Genomic DNA, 27,253 nt, shown 5'->3' on the forward strand with positions numbered 1-27,253 from the left:
GATATCATTAAGCGAGAAACCACTAGAGGCTTTCATTGAACCATCGAGATCTAAGTTTTGTTGTTAAGGATTCTTCCTTCAATACACAGTGATGCGGGAGGAAATATTAATTTTCTAATTTCCTATGTCAGAGAGAGAGAGAGAGAGAGAGAGAGAGAGAGAGGCACTATTCTAGCATGCTCTAGAAGAAGATACTCACTAATGAAAGACTTATAATGAGCGTATGTATTTTCATTTTTTTGACAAGAACCTATTTTCTAAATTGATTAACCTCTTATAGAGCTATTTTAAAATATTCACCAATTTTTTATAAGCATTTTCGCAGACAAGTGGAAGATATACTTCCACAGAAAACGACCTGAAGGTAAAATAAGTGTGGTTTTATTAAATATTTGTTCAGCTAATTCATCATCGGGGGTTAATTTACTAACGTGGGGAACTTCTTCAATTTAGAGAAATTGTTGAATCAATTTGTCTAAATTATTCTATTTGGATTCGGATTGTGCAAAGAGAAAAACATTTGACAGAGAAATAGCCAAGTTTGAACTCCGATGAAAGACATGAGGGGGAAGTGTACCAGAAATAACATAGCCTAAGTGGGTATTTTGAAGAATGGGAAGATTTTTTCCTATAGAAGTATGAATCTATCAGTCAATAATTCGCTATAGATGTCACCAGCTAGAAGCAAATCAATTCTAGGGTACGAGGGATCTGCGAGAGTGAGATTATGTGGAACATTTGTTTTACTTCTATCCAGGGTTTATCATTTGATTTGACAGTGAGGTGTTTTAGAATATAGTTGATATCTGTAACTGTTTAAAATAAGCAGTGAGGTTGAACATCTCGACCAAATTTTAAGAAATGAATTAATGCTGACTCATATTATCTAGAAACGCTCCGGTGTGCATGGTCCTGCCATCTTTGGTATAAACGGTCACTAAAGTTCTTCCAGTCATCGAAAAAAAAAAACTTACCATGAAGTAAAAACTATATGTAAAATTGTATAATTTTTTTTATAATTTTTATTTTAAATTATGTTTTAAAATAGCTTGTTCTTTATTGTGAGAACTATCATATATTTCTTTTTACAAACTTAAAAAAATAAACTGAATATTACGATTTTATTTTAGTACATCCTTTATTCAAATGTTATCGATATAATGAAAATTAATTATATTATTGTAGTATATTTAGCTGGGACACTCCATGACTCGTGGGAAGCATCGAACATCGATTTTGGAACGGCAGATTCACTAAATAGCGCTAATTTAGCAGCTGCAAATCCTACAGATATACATATTTCTTCGGATTTCTCAGACACTAATGCACATATAAATCCACTTGCAAAGCAATCACCCGCTCCACTAACGTTTACTAAATGGGTGATTTCTTTTGTAGGGTAATGTCTAGCTCCGAATTTTTTGTTTGTTAACTTTTGTTGGAATGAATCAGTTGCTAAGCCCTTTCTTCCAATAACTATTCCTTGATGACCCATTGTAACAATGACATTGTCTACATAATTCACAACTCTTTCTGTTAAATTAGCTATATCTTCTAAACTAGAAGATTTCGTGTAAGGAATGTTTAACAAATTTGCTATTACATAAAGTTCGTTTATATTTGGTGTTATGAATTTTATTGCCTTTGAATGTGTTGACTTGAATGGTAGGTCTGCTATAGCTGAATCTGTCGGTTCGAAGAATACTGCAACAGAAAAAAAATAAAATTAAAATATTAATATTAAAAGTGAATATAGGGGAGATTTCAGTTTTTTTAATTAGTTTACTTCGTATTTGACAAGTAAATAACTAATAACAAAAACGAAAAATAATTAAAAAATGCGTATATATTTATTTCTGCTGCGGTTCCAAAGAGTAATGACATTTCCCATTCTGAAAATATTAAACTCATGGATCTTTTTAGCACGGTTTGATAATATGTGTTCCCAGCAATTATTTGTTAATAACGATTACTTATCTCTAAGTGAAACCACAAATTGAAAAAAAAAAAACAATATTTATTTAATAAAATCCAGGACGAGTTTCGACATCACCGTCATCATCAGATCTCTAGTATCCCTAATATCTCTCATATCTCTAGTACAGAGACTAGCTCCGGTCCCAACCTTTCGTTTTAAATAATAATTGTCTGGTTTGGGATGTTCCCTATGGCGTTGTCAATCCATTTATTTTCTCTGTTTTATAAAGCTGATGATGACAGTGATGTCGAAATGCGTCCTGAATTGTATTAAATAAATATTGTTTTTAAAATTTGTGGTTTCAGTTAGTTATCGTTATTACCTCACATATCACATTAGAGAGATACTTTTCGTTTTTCGTATTATATGGCTAAGCCATATTTTTGAGAGGAAGTATCAAAATCTAATACATGTGCTTTTGAATGCTTCAAACATTTTTTTTGAGATTGTGGTTGATTTTGAGGTTAGACATAGAAAGAACCCCATGAACTGAGTAATACAACGTGCTCCTACATCGTGAAATGAAGCTTTTAGGCCTTAGCTTTTAGAATTTAGGGAGTTGTGTAGTAATTCTGACAAAGATATTATAGGTATCAAAGACTCGATGCTTGCATTACAAATACTTAATAATCAACAAGCGTACATAAGCTTACTGCATAAAGTTTCAAGTTTCACATAAAAATCAAACAATTTACACTCAAATTGTTGTAAATCCTCTCCTTTCTACAACACAAGAAGCGGGCCAGACGTTAGAACCGGCTAAGTAGGTGGACTTGGATTAAATAATCCCTCGTTGAAAACAATTTCTGCGTCGAACTGGTAATAATAATGCTTTGTTGTATTTAATGGCACTTTATTTTACGTTACACTCTAGTTTACAAAGATTGTAGTTGTATTCAACTTACACTATTTATTTTTCTGCTACCTATGTATACGAAGGTAAGGTTTACGTAGAGCGCGTGTAAAAACCATCCTACTTGAGGATTGAATACGAAGTCTGAGAGAGAAGTCTTGAATTATTAACTACTGACACAATGGCCGCGAACGAAGTCTTGAGTGTTAACTGTTTGGCACTAGGGCCGAGCACGAAGTCTCTGAATGCCGCTTTGATTCAAGCTTTTATAGATAAAAATAACCGCCAATCGTTCAACCGTTGTAACGAATTTTTAACGTTTTATAACGAAATTTACATGTCCCAAACGGTGGATTCTAAAAAACCACTTTTTTATGCATTCGAAGAAACTGCATAAAAACAATAAAACTAAAAGATTTATGGCTTCTTTACAAGTTCCGATAATGAACAAATAAATATAGTTGACCCAGTTCTAGGTACAGAAAAAACTTATTTTTTGTAACGAATTAGCGACGCGGTTGGCAGTTGTGGTCGTAAAAATGATAGTTTTTTATATTGACAAGGGGAGCGTTAGCGTTAAAATAATACCCCAGTGTTTTGGATACCAAAGAAGCCACCTGATTGTAGCGGGAGTCTGAACGAGACAAAAAACACGTTTTATTTAGAGATACATCAAAATAATAGAATATTGTTACGATAAAATTATGATTCATATTTAACTGTAAACATATTATTTCTAATTCTATTCTATTCTAGTAAGTTCGCCGCTCAGGTGAAAAACCTGTTTGCCAACCTGACTTTTCGAGAGTCGCCGTCAGAATTCGAAGGGATTCTCGATTACCTGTATTTTATATTTAAGGAGGAAATTTTGTTGAAAACAGTTAGTTCTAGTACTAGTTTTGAATAACGAGTTTAAATTATAAGCCGTAAATAAATATAAATAAATATTGTGAAATAAATTAGTGAATATCGTAATAAAGACTTTAATAACTTGTAAGTGTTATAAATGTAGAACCTTTCATAATAAATAAAGACAATAAATTAGATTAATAAATATACTACAATACATTTTCGTGTTTTCTTAATAATTGTAACAGAATAATGAGGAATTATTGGGAATATGTTAAGACTTTAACACAAATTAAATATATTATAAAGTTCAGGGAAATAATCAAAAAAGTACAATGTTTGTTCCACTGATCCCTCCAGTCAAACGACTGGAGGGTTGTTTATTAGTAAAAAGTGGACCACTCATTGAACCAAGTCCATTTTTCGAGCTGGGAATTTGTATGTTCTCTTAAAAATGTAATCCTTTATCATCGACCTAGTGTCATAATTTTTAAAATGTTTATTACTTTAATTAATAACTAACCTCGTTATGTGGATAGTTTCAAATACTTTATAGACGTTTTTTACTCATGATGATCTGATAGGATCTAAATCGTTCTGAAATTTTATAAATCCATTTTGGATAATTTTTAATAAATTTTAATACCATTTTACTCAAGAAGTTTTTACTTCATAGTAAGTATTTATAGGCGTTTTTATACAAGCGCAATTACTATCGTCTTTAACAACATATACAAATCTGGTGAGATATCTACGGAATAACTACTATCAACCTTTTTTCCGCTACCAAAAACCAAGAATCCCAAACACTGTCATGACTATGGATTGATCAGATTGATCAGCGAAGTGGATTTGAGTAATATATAATTTGACCTTCGGAATTGCTTCGGAGCAGTAGAAGCTCTGTATAGTTTCACAACTCTTGCTCAAAAATTCCGAGACCAACAAAAAGATCTTTTCGTCGCATTTATAGACTATGATAAAGCTTTCGACAAAGTTAAACATAACATTCTCATGGAATGTCTAAAGCGCAAAGGACTCGATAAAAATGATATTAACATAGTAAGAAATCTCTATTGGAGCCAACAGGATGCGCAACAGATAAGTAGAGGTTTGAGACAAGGCTGTGTACTTTCACCATTACTATTTAATATATACTCTGAACAGTTATTTACACAAGCACTTGAAACCTTTACAGAACGGATCCAGATAAATGATGAAAATATAAATAACATTCGCTATGCCGACGATGTCATTATCGCTAAAAGTGAGAAAGACCTGCAGACGCTACTAAACACAATTTGTGATACTGGGGAACAGTTTGGATTAACAATAAACATAAAGAAAACCAAAACCACGGTTTTTGTAACAACCCATCAGTAAGAGGGGCAAAGTCATAACAAGGATCCAGATAAAAAAAATTCGATCAAGGGCAGCCTTTTTGAAGATGAGGAAATTTCTGATCCTGGTAGACGACAAAATATGCTGGCTCAAAAACATTCGCGACTGCCGACTGGACCGGGTTAAACACATAAACGCTTTTAAGAAAAGCAGAAGATAGGGACGAATTTGTAATGGTTACAGCCAACCTTTATTAGTAGAGTCGGCACTAGCAGAAGAAGAAGTAAGTTTTTATATAACTTAAAAGTGTCTTACTCTAATTTTTTTTTTTCAAATTCTTCACTTTTAGCTGATAGATGAAAAAAGCGAAACTTTACCATTGTTTACATTAATTTGTTAATAACTAGTTAATACCATAGAATCTAAGACACAAGAGACTATTTTTTATAGACCATGGCCGTTCATATTTGAAGCACCCATTCAAATAAAGACTGACCCAAGTGACTAATAAAAAATGTTATATAGGTTATTACAATATATTAAAAATATTTCTATTACGATAATCATTGAATAATAGTAAAACAATATATTTTATATTTTACTACCAACATTTTGCAAAATAATCACAGACCATACATACTAGCGTATGTATGGTTTGTGAAAATAATCCTTCAGGTCGGTTTATCTTGGCTAAATGCCATGATGTAAGGGGCCACTAAAAAGAAGATTATTGATGTTTCTAGTCAGAGAGAAGTAGAAAAATTGTAAACTTACTCGAAAATGGCGATAAAATCAAAAACAGGAATTTGTGCAATTGCTTTAACAACAGTTGCCTCTATATTTGTAGTTATATCATTTTGTACACCATACTGGCTAGTAAACGATGGAAAAATTGAAGATCCCAAATTTCTACGCATCGGTAAGTTTGTATATATTGTGTTTTAGTAGGAGTGGCTCATATGTTGAAATATTAGTGACTAATAATAGAAACACCTGCATGGATTATCATTATAAATCATGATAATCTTGTAAATACAGACATATTTTCTTTTGTAGTATTTTAGATATTAACATTAAATCTTGTTTTCACCAAATATAGAATGCTACAGGGAGTTTAATTGGCAAAATAATCTAAAATAAAACTGTCCTTTTAATTAGCCACCCTTTAAGTAGTATTTATTTTAACTTCTTGTTTTTGATTGGAAACCTCATCTTTTAGTAAACCATAACATACTTTAAAGTTTTTCTGTATCTTAAAAATGCTTGCTGTATCTTTCGAGTTCCTTCTAAGGAATACATTATATTCCTTGATTCTCTGAAGTGTGGAGGTTATTAGAGTAATTTAGCTGCTCAGAAGTAGAAGAAATGAATATAGACACTTATACTAACGAATATAGATGCATACATATCTATATTCAGAATATAGATGCATATGTGTCTATGTTGGTAGAACTTAAGCATATGTAGTGACAAACGTGATTAATATCCCTTAATGTTATTTACAATTTATTTCAATTTAATAAGCATTATCATAACAGAAGAAATAACAAGCATTATGAAAAACTGATAAATGGTAAAGAAGCCTCATAAATGTAGTAGGTACAATGAAGACCAAGAATATAGATTTATGGCATAATATACAGTTTTATGGCAGTGTGTAGTTAAAATAGCTTAATTTTCAAAATTTTGTCATCATGTGACCAAAATGCAGAAGCAACACCATCTGTGATCTTGGACAGATCTGTTAAAATGTATGAATAGTTGGAGATAAATTATCTAAATCATCACCAAATACCTTCTGCCTGATTTGACTAGAAGTTAATGAGTAATTTCTTAATAAATAGCATTCTGTTACATGCAATTTGTGCATATCTGCCATATATTGTAAAAAGCCAAATTCTTATTTGAAGTGAGCTTAGAAATCTTGAAATTTATTTCTATACCCAGGAGATATTTTTGGTTGTCCCTTTAATTAATAAAGTGTAAACAATGTGAAACTGTTAGTGCTAGTGAAGTATGTGCCATTCCAACTGCAAGTAGATATATTCCTTATATAAATATGTAAAAATTGTGCCCCTTAACTTACAAATCTTTATGAATTGGGCACACATATTATATCTTCAGAGCAATAAATTCAGGTTATCAAGACTGTAGGTCACATGGTAGGCTTCATGTAGGATATGAAAACCCTTTGTGAGGATACTAAAGGTACAAAGGCTCTGACATCATTTGATATACTTAAAAGAAACTTTTTCAGTAAAAATATCACTTAGTGGCAGACCAGTCCACCTTTAGATTTTTACAATATATACTTCATCTAATTTACAAACTGTTGCACGTCATCCGCGTCATAGTCGGTGAGGTTACATGATACCAACACGAAATATTTAGGCGGTAGGTGTGTTCTTTTTTAGAATCACTTTGCCAAGTACACTGGCATTACAGCCACTAGACATATTTTATTATATACGCGTAGAAATAATATTTAAAGATTTCTATTGATGTTAACTTAAAGAAATACACAATAATATGTTTCATTTAATTTGTATAAATGCATTATAAAGCGTTTTTATGAAGAACATTTGTTCGTAACACACTGTAACTGTAATCGAATGAAGGTGATATTTTGGCATAAATTGATAACACTTATTTGACAGTTGCGGTGTTGACTAATGTTAATAAGTAATGAAAAAAGTGTTGTTTTTGTTTAAGTATTCCATTTTACATCTTTATACAACGCATACAAGCTGATCAAATTGTTTTTAACAAGATTATTTTTTAACTTTTGTTTCTATTTATTTACATTAAATATTAATTTGTTTTGTTGTATAATCCACTTTTGCAATAATTGTGACCTATTTGATTTAAAATAGAGTCAGGATTTTTTTATACTTTGACAACTATGTCAAATTCGATCTCTGTCAATGATAATGATATGCAACGGTATTTAAATTAGATGGACTGTAGACATAATTTTAACATACATAAATAATATAATGGAATGATAAGGAAAATATTTTTGGCACATTGGGTAAATTAGGAATCGTGAATTCACCAGTTTGCTTTCATGATAATGTTTATATTAGAGATTTGACTAATATTTTCCTGAAGTGGGAAATTAACAAGAGATATATAGAGCAATTATATTACAATCTACAACAACCACAAGTGTGTTTTCCAATTAGTATAGAGTATTTACTAAGTTTCCATGGAATAAGAATAATTAACTTTTTAATTGACTATTTAAAATAAATAACGATTGCCATTTAAATGAAACAGTTATAGATATAAGAGAACAAATAGATGACTCTAAAAAATAAATAAACATCTGTGGCTAACGGACCTGCTTCCAAGCCATCTTCTCAGACACACACACACACACACACACACACACACTGTCACAAGATGAAGTTAACAGAGTTGTTACTATTAATAAAAGATGCAGTTAAGGAATTACTCAAGGTGATTAAACTAGGGAAACAAAATAGAAATAGTTCCAGGCCTCTTAAGGTAGTATTCTCCAACAGTAACGTAGCAAAAATGTAATCAAGCAGTTTGTTTGGTGAACATGTTTTTAAGATTAAGAGTGATCTAGCCCAGATACAAAGGGAGTATTTAAGGAAGGTCTTCTTCTTTTGGTGCCTATATGTTTCGAATATTGGTGATCATTCTGGCTATAATTATTTTATTAACTGTACATTAGTTGTTGTTGTGGAGAACCATTACCTCCTATTTTTTAACCATGATATTCTTCTTTTAACTGGTAGTGGAAATCAATACAATTTTTTTGTTTCAATATTAAAAGGTGATTTTTTGTGAAAATTATGTTTTGGCCTGTGTTGAAAGTTGGCCATCTGAAGATTTTTTAATGCTGAATTGGAAGTGAAGTCATTTAAGTAATATATTCTGGTATGATAGACCATAAGTAACTGCAGTAAAATTTGCGGAGTAGGTGTGATATTTATTAGAAAACATTCAAAGATAAGTAAGATAGCATATGATTCAGTTGAATAATTGTTTTTATTTGGTAAAGTGGGAGATTCCAGGTATGTATTTGGTGGACTATATATGTATTCTTATTTTTGTAATTTTTATATTTTCAGTGTTTGATAGTAATGAATCTGTTGTGGTAGTTTTATATTCACTTAATTGGCTTCAGTGAGGTTTAGTCCAGGTTTGGTAAAGGTTTAATCTTTAGTCAGTAAATTTTTTCTAGAGATTAATGATACCCAACATCAGACTGATTTATCTAAATCTTATTTTTGCAAATATAGGTAACTGTTTGTAACTGAGAACAGTCTGCAAATAGATTCTGAAGATTAGGATCTACATGACATTATGTTATTGTAGAAAATTTCTTATGATAAATCATTACCATTGTATTGAGAATTTACACGGGACTAGATTTTTTATATTACCATGACTAACTATAGATCTTGCTGAACTATAAAAAAATAGACTACATTATGCTTTGGAAAAGACATTCACTTTCCTCTTATTTTTCTTCCAATAAAAAAATCACAAGAAGCTTTATATTCAACTTCTACAGTGCCATTATGTGTTGAAATTTTAAGGATACATAAGATTTAAGAACTCAACTAAATAAAAACCAAAATAAAAATCCAAATAAAAACTTTACAGCAAAATAATTAATACAAGGCACACATTTAAATCTATAAATAAAACTGAAATGAAAGTCACAAGGCTAGAGATATTGAATTTCTTTATACTTTATAATAAATTTTTCGTTTCCTGTTGTTAACCTTATATATATTTTATTTTTAGGGCTTTGGGAAGTTTGCTTCAGAAACTTTGAAGATTTCAGACATCAATATGACTATCGATTTACAGGATGCTGGTGGGTGTTTGAAGAAGAATATTACATAATATTTGATTTCCTTTTACCAGGATTTTTTATAGCAACACAATTCTTTTTCACCCTTTGTCAAACGCTAGTGTTAGTAGGTGCCTTTTTAACATGGATGTACTGTTTTTGCAGCAGAGATCATGACAAATACTTGCTTCTCTTACTCAGTAATGGTTCCATACTTGCCTTAGGTGGAATTTTTGGTTTTATCTCTGTTTGTATTTTTGGGGCAAATGGAGACAATAGAGACTGGATGCCTCACTGGCAGCACAACGACTTAAGTTGGTCCTTTGCTTTTGCTTGTATTGGATCACTTTTATTAATTCCTGCAGGTGCCTTATTTTTAGTAGAAGGTAAACGAGCGAGATATAGGAGATTTGGTGGCAGAACAGAACATAATCCGCCAGCTCAATACACGATGGAACCTCATCAGAAACCTTCTGCTCCACATCATACTGATATTTAAATAGATTAAAAGAATAGCAACTTTCTTATTAGGTATAATTTCAAGCTTCTTTACAGTTACACTAAAAATGGTTGCATGATATATTTTAATTTAAATAATGATCTAGCATTTTTGTTTTTAATTTGCTAAATCAATATTATAAATTTCTTTCTCTAGGTAGGCATTATTAGATAATTGTTAAAGTATCCATTATTGAATGGATTAATGAATTACTAATTACTTTTGTCTGCATGATATACAAAAGTTATAAAAGACTACTAAAGCATGAGTTTATAAAAGGAGGTGGAAGTTATGTAGATTTCAAACTATTTTCCAATAACAGGCTCAAAGGTGTCTTTTTTTTATTCTTTTGTATAGTACTGATTGTACTATGCCAAATATTGAAAGTGTATTTTCCCTGGAAGTTGTTCTTATTAAAATATTTTTATCTATATGGATCCTTTACAAAAATTGTTGTTTATTCTTGACTAACTTTACAATTATATTAAAATATCTTATTCTTGAGTGCTTGAAAAGTTTTCTACACTCCACCTTCTTTCCCTACACCTTACCTTATCAATTGCATTTAAGTTTTAAATTAAATTAGTTTAAATTATATTAAATGACAAATAATTAACACCTCTACATAAAAATCATTAGTAATTCTATTCTTATTACTTTTAAATGAAAAACTCAAATATGATATACACCCAAATAATATGTAATATTTTTGTGAGTCTTTCATCATCCAATTTTAAGACCAAAAGATCCTATAAACATGTGATACATTTTGTCAATATTGATATATAGGATGGTAAAAGTTTAAAATAGAAATTAAAAATTAATTATGGATCTAAAACACTTAAAATCTTTTTTTCAATTTTGGTGAACATAATGCTCTTTAAGAAAGCAATATTTGACATCCATTAAAGTGCGAGTATATAGCGAGTTAGTGACAATATTTCCCCATATTTTTATGCCACTACAGCAATTTTCTCATTCTTGTAGTGTTGTTGTACTTCTTCTTGTTTATATTGGATAAAAAAGTTGTTCATTATACTTTGGCAAATAATAAAAAGACTGAAACCAGAAACTTGTTAATAATGAGCAGCAATGCTGGAAAGCAACAAACAATAATTGGTTTGGAAGTGGCAGCATTAAATATTTCTTCAAACATTAATTTAAGAACAAGTATAACACTGTATTGTTGAATCAACCAAGATTTTATAAATACATGAACTATTAAAAATTTTACACATACCTGCCACATTAAAATATGAGAATATGATAAATGATCTACATAGTTGCAGTCTTTTGCAGTGGCGCACCCAGGGGGTTAACCCCCCCTCAGGCACTATTCCGACACTGTTACTCACAAATTTTAAGGATTCAAAATGGAGTTAGCATAAAAAAAAATCGGTGCCAACCAAAACCCCCCTACAGAAAAATTCTAGGTGCTCCACTGGTCTTGTTTAGTGAGTATCAACACCATTCATTTTAGCTTTTTAAAAAGTTATTAGTTTTTATCTAAAGATGACTGTAGACGAATTATTCCACGTTGCAAAAGACAGAGAAGCTTTTAAAAATGTGGTCGCCAACCTCCGTTAATGGGGACGGCATAGGAAGAAGAAGATCTAAAGATGAACAGGTAATTTTAATTATAAAAAAATTAGATCAGTCAATGTTGCCACTAACTGTGATAGTGCACCATTGTTTAAATTGTTCAAAGTTAGTTTACATGTTTATAGAACTTTTAGTTCTTACCTACAAAAATATTTCAGATTACTTTGGAAACACCCTATATTTATTTCTTGTAAACACAATAGGTGGATATCCACTGATTAAAAAAAGATACTTTTATTCCATATTGAATGACCGGGTAGTTAGTTAAAAAGGGTTATACCATCAAAAAATTAACTACTTAATAAAATTAATAATGACATAACTATATTGACATACGAAATTTTTAATTTGCAATTCAATATTTTTAATGGTGTTTGTTTTAATTCCTTGATTTGATTGATATTAAAGTTCATATTTAAAAACAATACAAAGGTTTCAGGTTGAAAAAATCATAATTTAATATATTTTTGCAGTTCTTGAAGTAGTTATGGGATCAGAATTGTTTATTTCATAAAATTCCTACATATTTTTATGATGTATCAAATACTTTTTTCTATTTTTATTTATTAGCTCATAATACTATATAAATAGTCTGAATGGTTCTGTTTTAATTCTCTTATCATTTTTAACATATTTAGAATTGCCAGTTATAATATACTTGTAAAAGAAAGTTAACATATATAACAGCAAGCAAGCTGATTTCCAACTGTATATCCAGTTTTTTTATTACTAGATCCACAGATGTATTTTAGTGAATATACACAATGTTAAAATCAAGACTGCCACTTATCTAATATACATCCCAAGTATATTTTTATATATGGACGTAACAGATCTGGCACATGTAATGGGCACAAGGATATGCGAAGAAGAGTAGCAGTGGTTGTATGGGACCATAAGTTACTGGTCATAATATGACAAACCATGAAGTAGCCATCTCTCTAATATAGCTCCTCTTTATGTAATAAACAATTGGCCTCAAACTGTTGCTCTCATAATATATTTGTGTAAATTTAATGACACGCAGGTATTTTTGGATCTTAGTAATATCAGAAAAGATAATTTATTGTTGATTACTTTAATTGGGTTTCAAACATAATTGAGTACAGTTTTGTGAACTATTTGTCAGCAATAGTTTGTAACAGAATAATTTACAACAGAAATATGTAATTTATGAAAAAAGAGTTTGGTAATCAAATCATAGTGGTTAAACATTATGAACATATTCATACGCCTTAATTATTGACCAGACCTAAACCATTTCTTGCAATAAGTTAGTACAACTGAAAGTATAAACAAACAGTTTTTTCGACTTTAGACATTCAATCATTTCTTTAGATATAACTATTATAAAGAAACTCTTATTGTGCAGCTACATATGAACAAATGTATTTACAATTTATTTGTTACTTACTCCAAATAGTACAATTTTATATTTTTAATAGCATCTGCTAGTCCTGATAATTCAAATGGTACAATATTAATATTGTATAAGATATTGAGATTTTCATAGGGTTTGATTAAAGACAAACCATGTAGCGTCAGACAGGGAAGTTTTTTGAAAGTTAATTGAAAGAAAGAATTTGTAAACATATTCAATTGAATTATCTATTGTTATATTGCAAATTCCCAACACAGTGCCTTTAGAAGTTGTGATCGGTATGCTTTAAAATTAAACAAAAATATGGTTATATTTTAGGAACAACGATGAACAATTAAAAGTTTCTATGAAATATAGGACTATAACAAAGTTTATTATTGTGCTATTTGGAAGACAATTACTAGACGCTTTAAATGAATCTCTAAAAAGAATCTTTATATATGTATTTTATACGTAGATTTACTTTTATATGTACGAAAACGATTTGTATTATATTTTGGGGAAGTATTTGTAAGGTGTAATTTTTGTATTTTGTGGACGTTTTAAAACATAGCCTTCCGTCCATTTTAAATATACAATTTATTATAAAGTATTATTTTTATTTTTGTTCACATACAGAGTGAAGTATATTCTGTTTTTAAAACAGACACGAATTGTTAATTTTTGTACAAAATAAAGTATTTTTTATATTTGAAATTTGTTTTTGTTCTTATTCAAAGAGTTTCTGTAAATTTTTTAAAGTACAAATGATATTGTTACACTTCTTGGGATAAAATATTCAGCACAAATACTCAATAACTTTGTACACGTGCTACATTCAGATGCAAAAAAATTTTAACGAAAAAGATAAATTTCAGTATTAAATCGAGTATAAACAGTACCTAATTGTTTGATATTCATAGAGAAAAGACGTAGGGCCCTGTTATACGACCGCTATTGTCGTCGCGTTAGTGTCGGCCTAACCGGTCAATGGCACTACCATTGTGTGAATTATACGAATGGCATTGCCATTTACGAGTCCGGGTTATCCCGACGGCAAAAGTTTCTAGCGCGCAGTTTGTAACCTCGGAAACCTTTTTTGGATGGTGCTAGAAAGGTAACCAATGGAGATACTGCGGACGGCAGCCAGATGGTTGGTGGAGAGCGAGTCGTGGGTTCGAAACTAGCTTTTAGAACCAGGAATGGGTCCAACGGACGAAATAAGTAAAGATACGATAAGAGATATTGGAAAAGATACAGAAATAAACAAAAAGATAGATGGGTAAAATGACCAAAGATAAGATAAGATGGGGGACAGGGCGCCACTTAATTTTTTGGGGTTTAAGGAGAAAATTAAGAAACCTTAGAAAAGAAAAGAGATCAGGAAAGATATTTAGGTTCAGAGATCAAACCCAAGAAAAGATATCAACAGTTAATTATTAAATAAATTTGGTTAACACTCTGCATAAACAAATAATAAGTATATTAGGTATTATACCTACTTACCTACGAAACTTAATCAGCCTGATCTTTCTTCTGGTCGAAAGTATAATAATAATTTAATATAAGTAAATATTCAGAGTTATGGTTATATCAGGAAACTTTGTTAGGAGTCGAAAAATAAAATACATACATAAAACAACAATATATTCAACAACAAAATTATGACGCTGCTGAATGCAACACAAGTAATAAAAATACACCAACAACTATGAAATGGTGGTATACATATAAAAATAAGCAGAAATATAATTAGAAAATACCTTTACAAAGATATATAATACAATCATGCACAAATAAAGTTTTGGCGTATCTCGAGATATTACAGCAAAAAAAATGAATAAAAATTATAACAAACACCAAAGATAACAAAAATTAATAAAATCTAAATTTACAAAAATACAGAAAGGTTACAGAAATGAAAACATAAAAATTTAACCAAACCGCACTTGGTTAAGTCGATTAGCTATCTCGCACTCGCACTATTATTTAATGATAAACTGAGACTTAAATGTTCATAATTAATACTTACTGAAATTTCTTAGTAGCTGATGGAATTTGGTTCGTAACAAAATATTGACTGTTCTTTAAATTGAATGTAAAATTCAGTAGTTACTCTCAACTACATTTGAGGACATGTATGAACTTTAGATACGTCCAGATAATGGAAGATGATATGATGTCATACCATATTACTCGCCCACATAAGTGGAGAACTAAGATTATGCTAACTTACGGTAATTCCTGACGACTGCTGCATTAAGTCACTGAAGTTAATACTATACTTGTATTAAACACTGAATTTAATTAACATTAAAGGTACTTTATAACTATATTTAATCTAATATAGTATAAGATAAAAAAACTCAAATAAACAAGGGTATACACACTTATAAAGAAAATGCACAGATACGGTAAGGTAGCAGATACGATAATGTGAGCTAAGCGTCTTTACTCGACGAATGCCCACCGGTAAGTAACTTGGTTTCCCTAAAATTTTACAAACTACCACAAAAAAAGAAGAAGGGATATCTCCCACTCAAAAATCATAGGCCAGTTGTATGTATTTCTGAGAAGGTAAAAAGTTCTAACGATCCGTTAGAATCCGATTTCATACTCCGGATTAAGACGGAAAGGATTAAAAACCTTTCGGACGCAGGGAAATTCCGTGCATTCAATAAAATTTTGAAGATGGTAAACCGAACATGAGCGTATCATCACGGGGGTAAAAGGAATAAAAATAATTAATATTTTAATTATATAAAAAAATGTTACAAGTTCACGCTTTGCACGCGCGCATCAAGTTATACGTAGCGCTGACAATGCTGATTAAGTGATATCAACGCAACGACAGTCATGTATAACTTTGAAATTATGCGCCCTGTTTTCCGCGTTATTAACACGGTGGCATTAGCGCTCGTATAACAACTCCCTAAATCGGCCCGCTATATGTAATTAGCCAACGATAATAGTTAAAAATCGATTTAAAGTTGATTAGTAATAGAAAAAATTAATAAATAGTAAGAAAACAAAAATAGGAAGTCTTTCGAAAGCAGCGGAAACTCGTTCTAGGAAGAAGAAATAAAAAAATACAAGACAATGGATAGTGTAAAAAAGAAACGACGTCATGAAGCATTGCATTTATCAAATCCAGCAAAAAAGGCACACATTTCAACAACAAATTCAAAACAATAGTAATTAGATCCACATTTTTTTGAAAACCCAGTCAAATACACAAAAAAAGTCAAAATTCCAAGCCATCAAAAAAATGTAATAACAACACACGCACACACTATTCGCTCCAAATGAAAAACATGAATCAAAATTATAAACATTTTTTTTTATAACAAGAGATCAATAATACAAATTTTTGGAATGCATGAAATCTAAACTTCTCTAACGTGATAATAAAAACTAGAAGTGGTTTTATTTTAAAAAGCATTCAAGATAAGAATCACATTAAAACACAGCTAGACAAGGCGAGAAGCTTGGGTTCGTTCGGAAAATATTCCCATGATATTTTTTTTCATAATCAATTTCATGAGATACCCCAAATAAGGTTAAAAAAGGCGTTCAAAAGTTTTTAAACAAATTGAAACAATTTTTTCGCCCCGGATAAATTTTTTGACGACGGGCACTCTATACAGGCAAATTTCATATTTATATTTTTTCTGAGCATATTTTGTTTTTACGAATTGTCTTAACAATTTAACATCGAAATTATATTACTAGACCAATTTAATAATTACTTCGGTTTCTATGAGTGTCACTCTTTTTCCTATACAATGTATTGTGTAAAAAGTTCTACTTGTGTTGAGGTTCTCCTGTTTAAATTGTTAGAGATGCTTATACTATATTAGACTACAAGCCCATGGGTCATTTGATCCAGCATGAAACACATATAAATCAATACTACAATATATAATTACAACTTTGAAAACTATGCCGCCAATTCCTATCGGTACACAAAGCATGGGGGTTCAAATTAAGGGTTGCGCCTTAGATTTCTCACCATTTTCCCAGCCAAAATTTATGGCGTTGCAAAAAAATTATTCTATATACCGATTCGAAATTTTGTGTATGAATGCCGTACTGTGGGTCAAATTACCAAAAATGGGGAAAAATTTTTCCGAAAATAAAAAAATTTCCCTGCTCCTGGTACCAATATTTTTGTACGGAATAAGGTCGCAAATCATTATTTTTGTATTACTTAACTAAGTTTATTAATTCCATACAAAAATGTTTGGCCAAAAAAAACTTTTTTCTTACCTGTGACTCACGTGTAGCGATCCCATTAAAAATCTCCCATGAGCTTGTAGACTATATAGGATCATTCACGCAACAATTTAGAGCAGAACGAAGAGGTAAAAGATGCTTTACCTTTTAATTTAATATTTTTTTTAATAATTATTACTTTTGGTTAAACTGTATAGCTGTGAAATAGCTGTAAGCTTTCTTCTGTTAAATGAAATGTTGAAATTTTATTAGTAATTTTGGAATAATATTAAATTATATTATTGGCAACATGCTTATTATTTTTAATTTTTTTTTAATTCCTATTAATTTACAATTTATCTATACATCCATATTAAATCCAGTATACACTGACAAACCAATGAATTTTTGACAGCAAACGTCTAATCGCTAATTAGAATTTATAAAATAAAAGAAATGACACCTTTATTAACACACAATTCAGATAGTTTATTTTCCTTTAATGTATGTACAAACTGCGGTTTCAATTGGAATAAAATTTTCTTAATAACAATATCTAGTCGATATTGTTAAAAATAGAGGTAGGTACATACTTTTTTCTTCATAAAATTTATATTTTTTGACAAACTTCGTATACGACTAAAAAATTAATATCTGATGATTTATTTTAGGTTTTAGAACATGCAGAAGTTTATAAAGAATAACTTTTTCATAAAACTAAAAATAAAAAAGTCCCATTTGGTGTAGACTTAATTGTACAGACACACTCTATATATAATAGAGTCACAAGCCACACTTGAACAAAAAAGTACCTACCTATCTCAATATCAATCTATTTTACAAATCTTCATGTATAATTATATATATATATATATATATATATATATATATATATATATATATATATATATATATATATATATATATATATATATATATATATATATAAACTAAGGTACACTCGAAGAGTGGTGGGTTTTTCGGTCAAAGTGGAGAAATAAAAGACAAAGAAGGTGGCTACTTCATCTATTTATTGAAGACGTTTCGCTTTCTGCTCAGAAAGCATCATCAGTTCATCTAAAAAGAACAATATGAAACCAAACATCCATAGAGAAGTTACAACAAAAGTGTGTTACCTTACAAAGACATGTAGCAGTCAATGATGTTAAAAATATGGAAAAAACTTACGAAACTGGACATTCAGAGTTAACGTTGTATAAAATAATTAATTAAAACTAGGAATAGTTTGCAATTTAACAAAATTAGCACAGCAAAAGAACATGTGATAAAAATACATGCATAAAAAAGTTATTATAAAAACTTAAGTAAAAAACATTAAGGTTTATTTTAAAGTGTAAAGAACTAAAAAGATCATACGAATGCACTTCCAACAAATTTATTTAATAAATTAGATTTTAATTTTAACTTTAGGTAACATTATAAGTTATTTAAGATTAATAGTAATAAGATAAAATGAAGTTACCAGTCTTTAGCTTACTGAGTCTCGCCGATAAATGAATTTACAGGTTTAACACCCACGCAAACACGTGAAGAGAAGTGGCCTTGAGGTCAAAGTGACATAAACAGCAAGGCAACCTACCAACCTCTATATATAAGGCGGTATATTCAAAAAATGTGATAAATTTGGTTGACAGCTTGTCGTTAAAAAACCAAACAATGAAAGGAAAAGGTGGTTAAAATCACCACTCACCCCAACAGTGATTGATCTGTCAACAAAGAACAAAGCATGCGAAGTCAATCCAAAATATCATATATTATAATATTATGACGTCACTAGTTAGCCAGCTAACAGGTGAAGATTAATACAACTTCCACAATCCAAAGGTTCAAACATTTAGGACCGTAATGACAAAGATTCTATGAATCAATTTCAGTTTAATTTTATCAAACAAGTTCATCAAGAAGAACAATTACTTCATTATGTAAAAGTGATATTGACAAATATTAATAAAATATAAGTTGATAAATCTTAGTTAAGGAAGACCACCACTCTTCGAGTGTACCTTAGTTTATTTTGGATTGACGGTCGTACTCCTTTTCTCTCTCTCTCTCTCTCTCTATATATATATATATAAATATATATATATATATATATATATATATATATATATATATATATATATATATATATATATTCTTTTAATTAAAAAAATATTTTATCTTTTGTCCATGACTGGCTTCTTTGTTTCCTCAAGGTTTATTTTGGTTGTCTTTCCACCAAAATAAGATGTCCAGTTCGTAGTCAAGGCGCTTCTAGGACAGTGACAAAATTTTGAGATCTTCCTCGCTACTAGAGGACCCAGAAGAAGATCTAACTCCCTTGTTGCTTCTAGGTTAAGGCTCTTTTTTCATATTTTTTATACCATTCTCTGAGTTTTGTCTGTGCTTCTCGTTTCCAGGAGCGCCCCATTCCGATAAATCGAAAGCTTCCAATTTGTGGCGGCCACCGATTACTAGAGGAATAAGTACATTACACTTAATTTGTTTTATTTTAATATTTGATAATCATATTTCTTGCTGCTATAAAATAGTTTTTTAAATTGAATTCCTTGTCATTGTTTTGGTCAGTATTAATTTCTAATAGTTTTTTGTCGAGGTAGTCGAGTAATAAATGTATGTACAACATGACCACACTGGGAAACGTGACATACTTTTCCCCTCCTAGTAAGTATGTAACGTTTTTGCAGATTTTTAAAAAACCTCCTCTTGGATTTAGTAAATCTCATTCTGCTTCTTGTATCCTCAATGGTATTAATTTTGAATTACTGAGACACAGAAGAAAGTAAGGGAAAGTAAGTTCTTTTTATTAATCACGTTCATGGTTACATTAAAAGGTATCATCATCTGGGGGTTTCGCCGTAATGTCGGATGACGGTTTATTAGAAGGATTTAAACCAAAACAATTTTTTGCTTACCCGGCGTGCACTTCAATAAATCAAAAAGAATTGTCAAAAGCATTTTAAAAATTTCTGTTATTCTAAATGCATTAATTATGTTTTATCAATATGAATTATTAAAACAAAAAATCATTTAATTTCTATAAATATTTTAACGTTGCAAACATAATGCAAATAATTTTTATAACTTTAATTACCAAATCGTTCCGATAATAATAAAAGTGCAGTTTTTGCGGGACATGCGGAATGTCCATCGGGACAAAGCGCCAACCCCGTCCCGTGTCCCGTCCCACAGAAAAATCACCGTCCCGTATCGCGGGACAATATGCTTGACAAAGTGCGGGCGGGATGTCTCGTGTGCATCCCTAAAAAGTACTACAAATTAGGAGAATGCTCTGTAGGGGAAAAGAAAATAATGAGATACAGTATAAACCTAAACAAATGATTGTTGCTACATGAAGGAAATATTTTATCTTGACAAATAGCTACTAACCGTTGTTGGTCATGTAACTTGTCTAAAGTTTTGGTATAGGCTATATCCAAACAATGTAAATATGTGTCATACATTAACTGTGGTTCAGAAAAAATTCAAAATTATAAATGTGAACAAAATAGTAATAATGATAAATTTTAACATCACTGGACACGTATCTATAGAAAAAATGCCCTTATTATGAGAACAAAAAAAAATAAAAACATTTATGTTTAACAATAACCTTTTATATACTGAAGCTAAATCTTTTAGTTAATCTTCTTTGGACGGATTTGCAGGGAAAAATCAATTTTCACTCCTGACTAATCTTGATGAAAATTAAATTAGAAAAGATATGTCATACAAATATATAACACCGTGTTCTTGACAGCACTTAGAATATAATTATTCTCAGGAACGATTAGTAGAATTAATTGCTTGCCATTTTAATGAAACCATGGAAGACCACGTCACATTATAGAATTATTACGACATCGATAGCCTAACTCAGTTCCTGCAGGTAAGAGAGGCTAGACAAAAGGAAAAACGAAATCGAAGAAAACACGAATATTATAGATTACAAGAAGTACAGTACAACAGAGATCCAGAAAAATCTGAAAGGCCAGCTCGTCAAACAAGTAACTTTTAACAAAGAAGAAAACAACTACAAACGAGAAAATAATTACGCAGCAAGGAGAAATTTCAATCAGCCACGACAATGTAATGCGAGTTGAAACCATAACAAAAATAACAGAATACCGACACAAAATGGATACGGCGAAATCCAATACAATAACGAACAACAAATAGGGCAGAGAAGAGAAGTAAACAATGTGAACATCGAAAGAAACGAAGAAGAAAATCAGAACAGTGCACGAGTAGACGAAGAATGACACCGGTCGTTTTTTCTCGAGGGCGCCTACTAAATAAATTAAAAAAACAAACCAGAATTTTTTTTCACCCCAAAGAATTCATAAAATTAGCTGGATATGATGCAAAAAGTCAAACATCAAACTTAATGTTTGTAGACGCTTTTATTAACAACAAACCAGTAAAAAATTTAATGGATTCGGAATCGGAAATTTTATTAATTAATAAGCAATTAGCAAGAAGAAGGAAAACTATGACCAAAAAGGCGAAGAATTTCCTGGCTGAAAAATTTACGTACGTGGTTCAACACAACCACAAATCTTTTCAGAGTCGCAGTTTGCAAAATACAGAATGCCATGATGTAGCCAACAACCGAAACGGATAGGCACTACAAGAAGAAGAACGCAATTGGAGGAAGAATTGGATTTAACTAAATTAATATACAAGATTTCTCAGGTAAATGTTGTGGGTGCTAATAAAAAGAAAGAAAATTTATTCTTTGAAATGCGTAATAATGGAAGGAATACGCCACGACATGGTGGTCGGAGTGGATGAATTAACACAGAAACATGTATCCATAGACTTTAAAGAAAAGGGGATGGAGAAATAATTGATATAGAAGAAGATGCCGCGCTGGAATAGGAAAACGAAAAGGAAATTAATATGGCGATTAAACAAGACCAACATGAAACAAGCAATATAAAAAGTACGGAAATAACAACAGGAAGAGAAGAAAAACAAGAAAAATAGGAATAGCAAATCAAGAAAAATGGATGTCTGGGAATCTGCCAGAAAATGTAAACCTGAATTAGAATAAAACAGGCACGTATTGGAAGAAGATTCCAAAGAAATAGAGAAAAATCGAGAGTTGATAGAAAGAGGCATGAAAGAAAAAAAATACATATAGAAGAAAGAGAGATAGAAACCGAAACACGGTTTCTACCTCTAATCTTCCTTTATGAGGAAAATTTAAATTTTCGTGAAGAATTGTATTGTAAAATTAACATGTGTGAGCAATCGGAATAAGAGAGAAGAAAAATAATCTGCGGAGAAGGAACAGAAAAAAATGAGGCTCATATTGGAAAATTATAAAGATCTAATAAATGAAGAAAACGGAGTTGGTAAAAATTATGAACACACTTTCAAGGTGAAGAGCTTAGAAAATTTTCGATCAAAAACTTATCCAACCGCTTATAAATATCGACAAAAGGTGAATCAAGAAATAGAGAAGATGTTAAGAGATCAGATTATCGTGAGATGTGATTCCCAATATTTGAATCCAATTGTGACAGTTAAGAAAAGCAGTGGAGATTTGTGTGTATGTTTAGATGCCAGAAATATAAGTAAGTAGGTAAATATAAGTAAGTAAGTAAGTAAATATAAGTAAGGACTGTTTTCAAAATTGGGTCTGATGTGGTATAGTTGGACATACATTAGATAGCATAAGTCTTTGACTTCGCGTAATTAATCTACGAATAGGAAGGACTTCATCGTATACTTTAATTGTTCCATTGGACTTTTGTAAGAGGTCATCTACACATTTTTCATTTGCTGATAAATATACGCATATTTGGTTATTTGTGATTCGCGAAGAAAAAATAATATTAATTTTATTATTTATATTGCATATATCTTCCAGCTATACTTCCATTGGTCCATGGACACAATTTATTACTATAGCTTGTTGCTTGGTTGGAAGTGAAGTTGTCTTCTGTTGTTTTGTAATTTGTGAATATTATTTTGAACTTGTAGTTGGTAAAGTAAAGATAGCCGTGATGATCGCCAACATCTGGAACGGATAGGCACTTTAAGAAGAAGAAGAAGTTGGTAAATTAGATATATGACTTGTATTAACCATTATTATTAATTTTGATAATTAACATGCTCAATTCTTAAAAGCCGGTCCTTTCTCCTATCGATAAATTACCGATTAGGGAACTGGTTTAAAAATTGAGGTTTCGATTTTTTGTATGTATTCTGTATAAAGATTGCAATTTATTGTTAGTAATAAATAAAAATCGGTTACTTCAGAACAGATGATGTAAAACACTTTAATCACTTAGATATTGTTAAACTTAAATATAAACAAACTTTTTATTTACATTTACTTATTAACGATTTATTTATACTAATTACTATTTGATAAGGAATTGGTCTTCGATATGTGTTTACGATTCGAAGGTTGGAACGAGAATCGCAGTGATGCAGTGAATTTTTGAAAAAGTTGATTTAATTGATTACAAAGAAAAACTGTGAGTGAAAGTGTTTGTTCTACGGCAATCCTGGATAGATTATAGATAGATGGATAGCTGAGCTCGAGATACACTGTACTATAAGTTATTTGCTTGCCTTTTTTTGACGTGGCTTGCGAATTTTACAATCCGGAATTTGGTCTTATCTGAAGGATACAAACGATTGCGGTTTGTTCGAAAGATATATTTCAAAAAAATGTTGGAAGAAAAATTGTTTTTTGATCAGAGACCAGAAATTGAATGTTTTCATCGGGAAGTTGGTTTTTATTTTATGTTAAAAGGAACTATTCATATTACATTAATAGAATCTTCGATTTGGGTTACAAAGTCAGTTTTCCGTGTAAAAGTATACATTTTCTTTAAAACCAAGGAAACCATTACTAACAGCTTATTGTGGAGGTTTGAAAATGTATTATTATTATTTAAAGTATAGTCAATAATACTGTCATTACCCATGCGTTTTATATGTAAAATAACCACTCCAACCACGCTATCGAGGCGGGTATCTGTCTATGTTGAGTCGATGCATCCGTAGTTAGTGCAATTTTAACCGGCGAGCACTGCCTGGGTTTTCAGATCCCACCAGACCAAACAAGAGATATATTTTTTTGTGACTGGTAAGTTTATTTTTTTTGGATTTTTGAGTAATTTATTAACTTCTTTGGTCTAATATGTATGAATAAATATAACAAATTATTATTACTTAGGCCCGTATTTACCAACAACGAACAAACCGCTATTCGAAGATTAACTTTATGCGTAGATTAAATTCTATCAATTTCGTTTCACTAACTACAAAAAGCCTTATTCGTCGAATAACCATTTGAAAATTGATTTATTGTTGGTGAATATGGCCCTTACTCTTTTACTTTTTATATAATAATTAATACTGATATAACAAAAATTATATTACAAATATAAAAATGGAAGATTGGGAAAAAGAACAAGCTAGGCAGCTCTCTATGAAGAATGTGACTCTGATGCTGATATAATAAGCTCAGGATCTGAAGCTGATGATTCTAAATTTGAAAAGACCTATTAGAAGCCGGGGAAAATAACCTATATTCTGATGAAGTGCGGATGAAGTAGAAAGCGCACAGACACACGAACCTAATGGTGATGGATCCGTTGAAGAGGATGCCCATTGTTCTGTATATTACCTTGGAAGACACAATAAGACCAAGTGGTACAAAACTCCAATAAGAACTCGTCCTAACGTCAAGACACGTAGACAAAATATTGTAACACCAATTGCAAGTAACCAATAGAGTGCTGGAAGTATTTTATAACTGATATATGATCAGTGAAATTGTCATTTACACCATCAAGAAGATTGAGGGAAAGTACTTAGCACACTCAGAAAACAATAAATATAAAGTAAAAGTAACAAATTGTCAAGAATTACGTTCTTTATTTGGCCTTCTTTATTTAGTTGGTTTTTATCGTTATAGTCGACATAATTTAGACGACCTTTGGGCAACTGATGCCACAAGAGTTATGATTTTTAAAAAGGCTATGGCACTATATACATTTCGATTTCTCTTAGCCTGTCTACGTTTTGATGACATCGAGAGAGATATTAGGTCAGTCTGTATCAAATTCGAAAGCTGCTTTTTCACCAAGTGAGTATTTGTCCATCGACGAAAAGGTTGAATCTTTTCGTGGAAAAGGCTCTTTTCGCCAATATATTCCGAATAAGCCGGCCAAGTATGGCCTCAAAATTTTTGCATTGGTAAATGCTAGATGTTTCTACACGTTAAACATAGAGGTTAAGGCTAAACAGCTTAAGGGACCTATTCAGCAGAGCAACACAGGTGAAGACATCGTTATTCGTCTAATTGAGCCACTAAGTAAAACTGGTCGTAATATAAGCTTTGATAACTGGTTTACCAGCTACAACCTTATGATACGCCTCTTATCTGAACACTGATTGAGTTCAGTAGGAACTGTTCGAAAAAACAAGAAGTTGCACCCACGTCTACTTTTTACAAGAGATCGGAGTGTGCCATCTAGTATGTTTGGTTTCCAGAATGATTTATCAGTAGTGAGTTACATGGACAAAAAAACAAAAACGTCATTCTTTTTTCGACTTTCCACCATGATGATTCCATTGATACGAATACAGGAGAATATATAGTTTTTTTTATAATTTAACAAAGGGTGGTGTAGACATTGTCGATCAGCTGTCAGCAATATTCCTATATGATGTATGCAGAAATTGTCGCAGATGGCCACTTACAATTTTTTCTTCCTCTTAAATACTGCCGCTGTGCCGCTATAAACGTTTTCGTTGTTTACCGAAATAACAAACGCTCATAAAATGTCAAGGCGTGCTTTTATTAAATTACTTGGGAAGGAGTTAATAAACGAGCAACAATAAATAAGACTACAAAACGAAGGACTACCTCGTTCATTAAGTAAACTTACCACCAGTAGGACTGCACCTGTAGAGAGCGAAGAAAAACCTACGAAAAACTTAAACGACAATGCAAAATGTGCCCACGAAGATCGGATAGAAAATCACAATATTTTTGTGTTGAATGTAAAAAAAAACAATAAGTATTCTGCACTCCGTTATGACATGTAAAGATTCATAGTGAATTGTTTTATTAAAAAAAACATACAATTTTCAATATAATTTTGGGGCTACGGCATTTCAGATACCTAGTTGGGTCTACCAGACCCATGTCCCTAGAATAAAGTACCAGACAAACCCAGGGTTAAGTAGTTTTTTTATTTGATCAGATAATTATTAGCAATATGTTTTTATTTGTATTTTACAGAGCTTTATTTTATTTGGTGTGAATTTTTGCTTCCAGTATGTTCCATATATATGTTTTTTTATGTTAATTTCACACACAAAAGAAGCGGAAAAAAGAAAATATGGAATGATTCAACATGAAGATTATTCTATAAAATTTCTCAAAATGATTTAAATTAAAAATTCCGTACATGTCGTGTAATATGTAAAATACACTTCAATGTATAACAATGAGTAATCGAAGTAATACTGCCAAAAAAGAATTCTTTTTCTGCATATTAACACCTTCCTATTATATTTGTCCTTAAAGTAGCTCAAGTATGTTTATTGTGTTTGGGTGAGTCCTAAACCTTGAATGTAATGACTATTTTGCAATAATTTCTCAGAGTTATATTCATGGGAGACACTGAATGTTTTTCTGTCTTCAAATTGTTGTTGAATGAGTGATA

The 27,253-nt window shown here is 30.9% G+C and overlaps 2 protein-coding genes across 2 annotated transcripts in view; one reads left to right on the top strand and one right to left on the bottom strand.

Annotated features, from left to right (window-relative positions):
• Nucleotides 1-1,119: 1,119 nt before the first annotated feature.
• Nucleotides 1,120-27,253, bottom strand: part of LOC140447677 (uncharacterized) — a 665,708-nt gene continuing 639,574 nt past the window's right edge. Inside the window, exon 4 of the mRNA XM_072540472.1 lies at nucleotides 1,120-1,704. Coding sequence (XP_072396573.1) covers nucleotides 1,172-1,704 — 533 coding nt within the window. The 3' untranslated portion in view covers nucleotides 1,120-1,171. The remainder of the gene's footprint in view (nucleotides 1,705-27,253) is intronic.
• kune (claudin) lies at nucleotides 5,764-14,033 on the top strand. The gene is made up of 2 exons (XM_072540477.1): nucleotides 5,764-5,940; nucleotides 9,807-14,033. The coding sequence occupies exons 1-2, from the start codon at nucleotides 5,802-5,804 to the stop codon at nucleotides 10,352-10,354; spliced, it is 687 nt and encodes a 228-aa protein (XP_072396578.1). The 5' UTR covers nucleotides 5,764-5,801; the 3' UTR covers nucleotides 10,355-14,033.

This window comes from Diabrotica undecimpunctata, chromosome 8, assembly GCF_040954645.1.
Source record: "Diabrotica undecimpunctata isolate CICGRU chromosome 8, icDiaUnde3, whole genome shotgun sequence".
Classification (NCBI taxonomy): domain Eukaryota; kingdom Metazoa; phylum Arthropoda; class Insecta; order Coleoptera; family Chrysomelidae; genus Diabrotica; species Diabrotica undecimpunctata.

Bases quoted from the DNA above. Each gene is read 5' to 3' on its own strand.
- kune (XM_072540477.1), top strand. From the start codon at position 5,802: ATGGCGATAAAATCAAAAACAGGAATTTGTGCAATTGCTTTAACAACA. The intron at 5,941-9,806 runs GTAAGTTTGTAT...TTTTATTTTTAG, and splicing joins TCCCAAATTTCTACGCATCG to GGCTTTGGGAAGTTTGCTTC.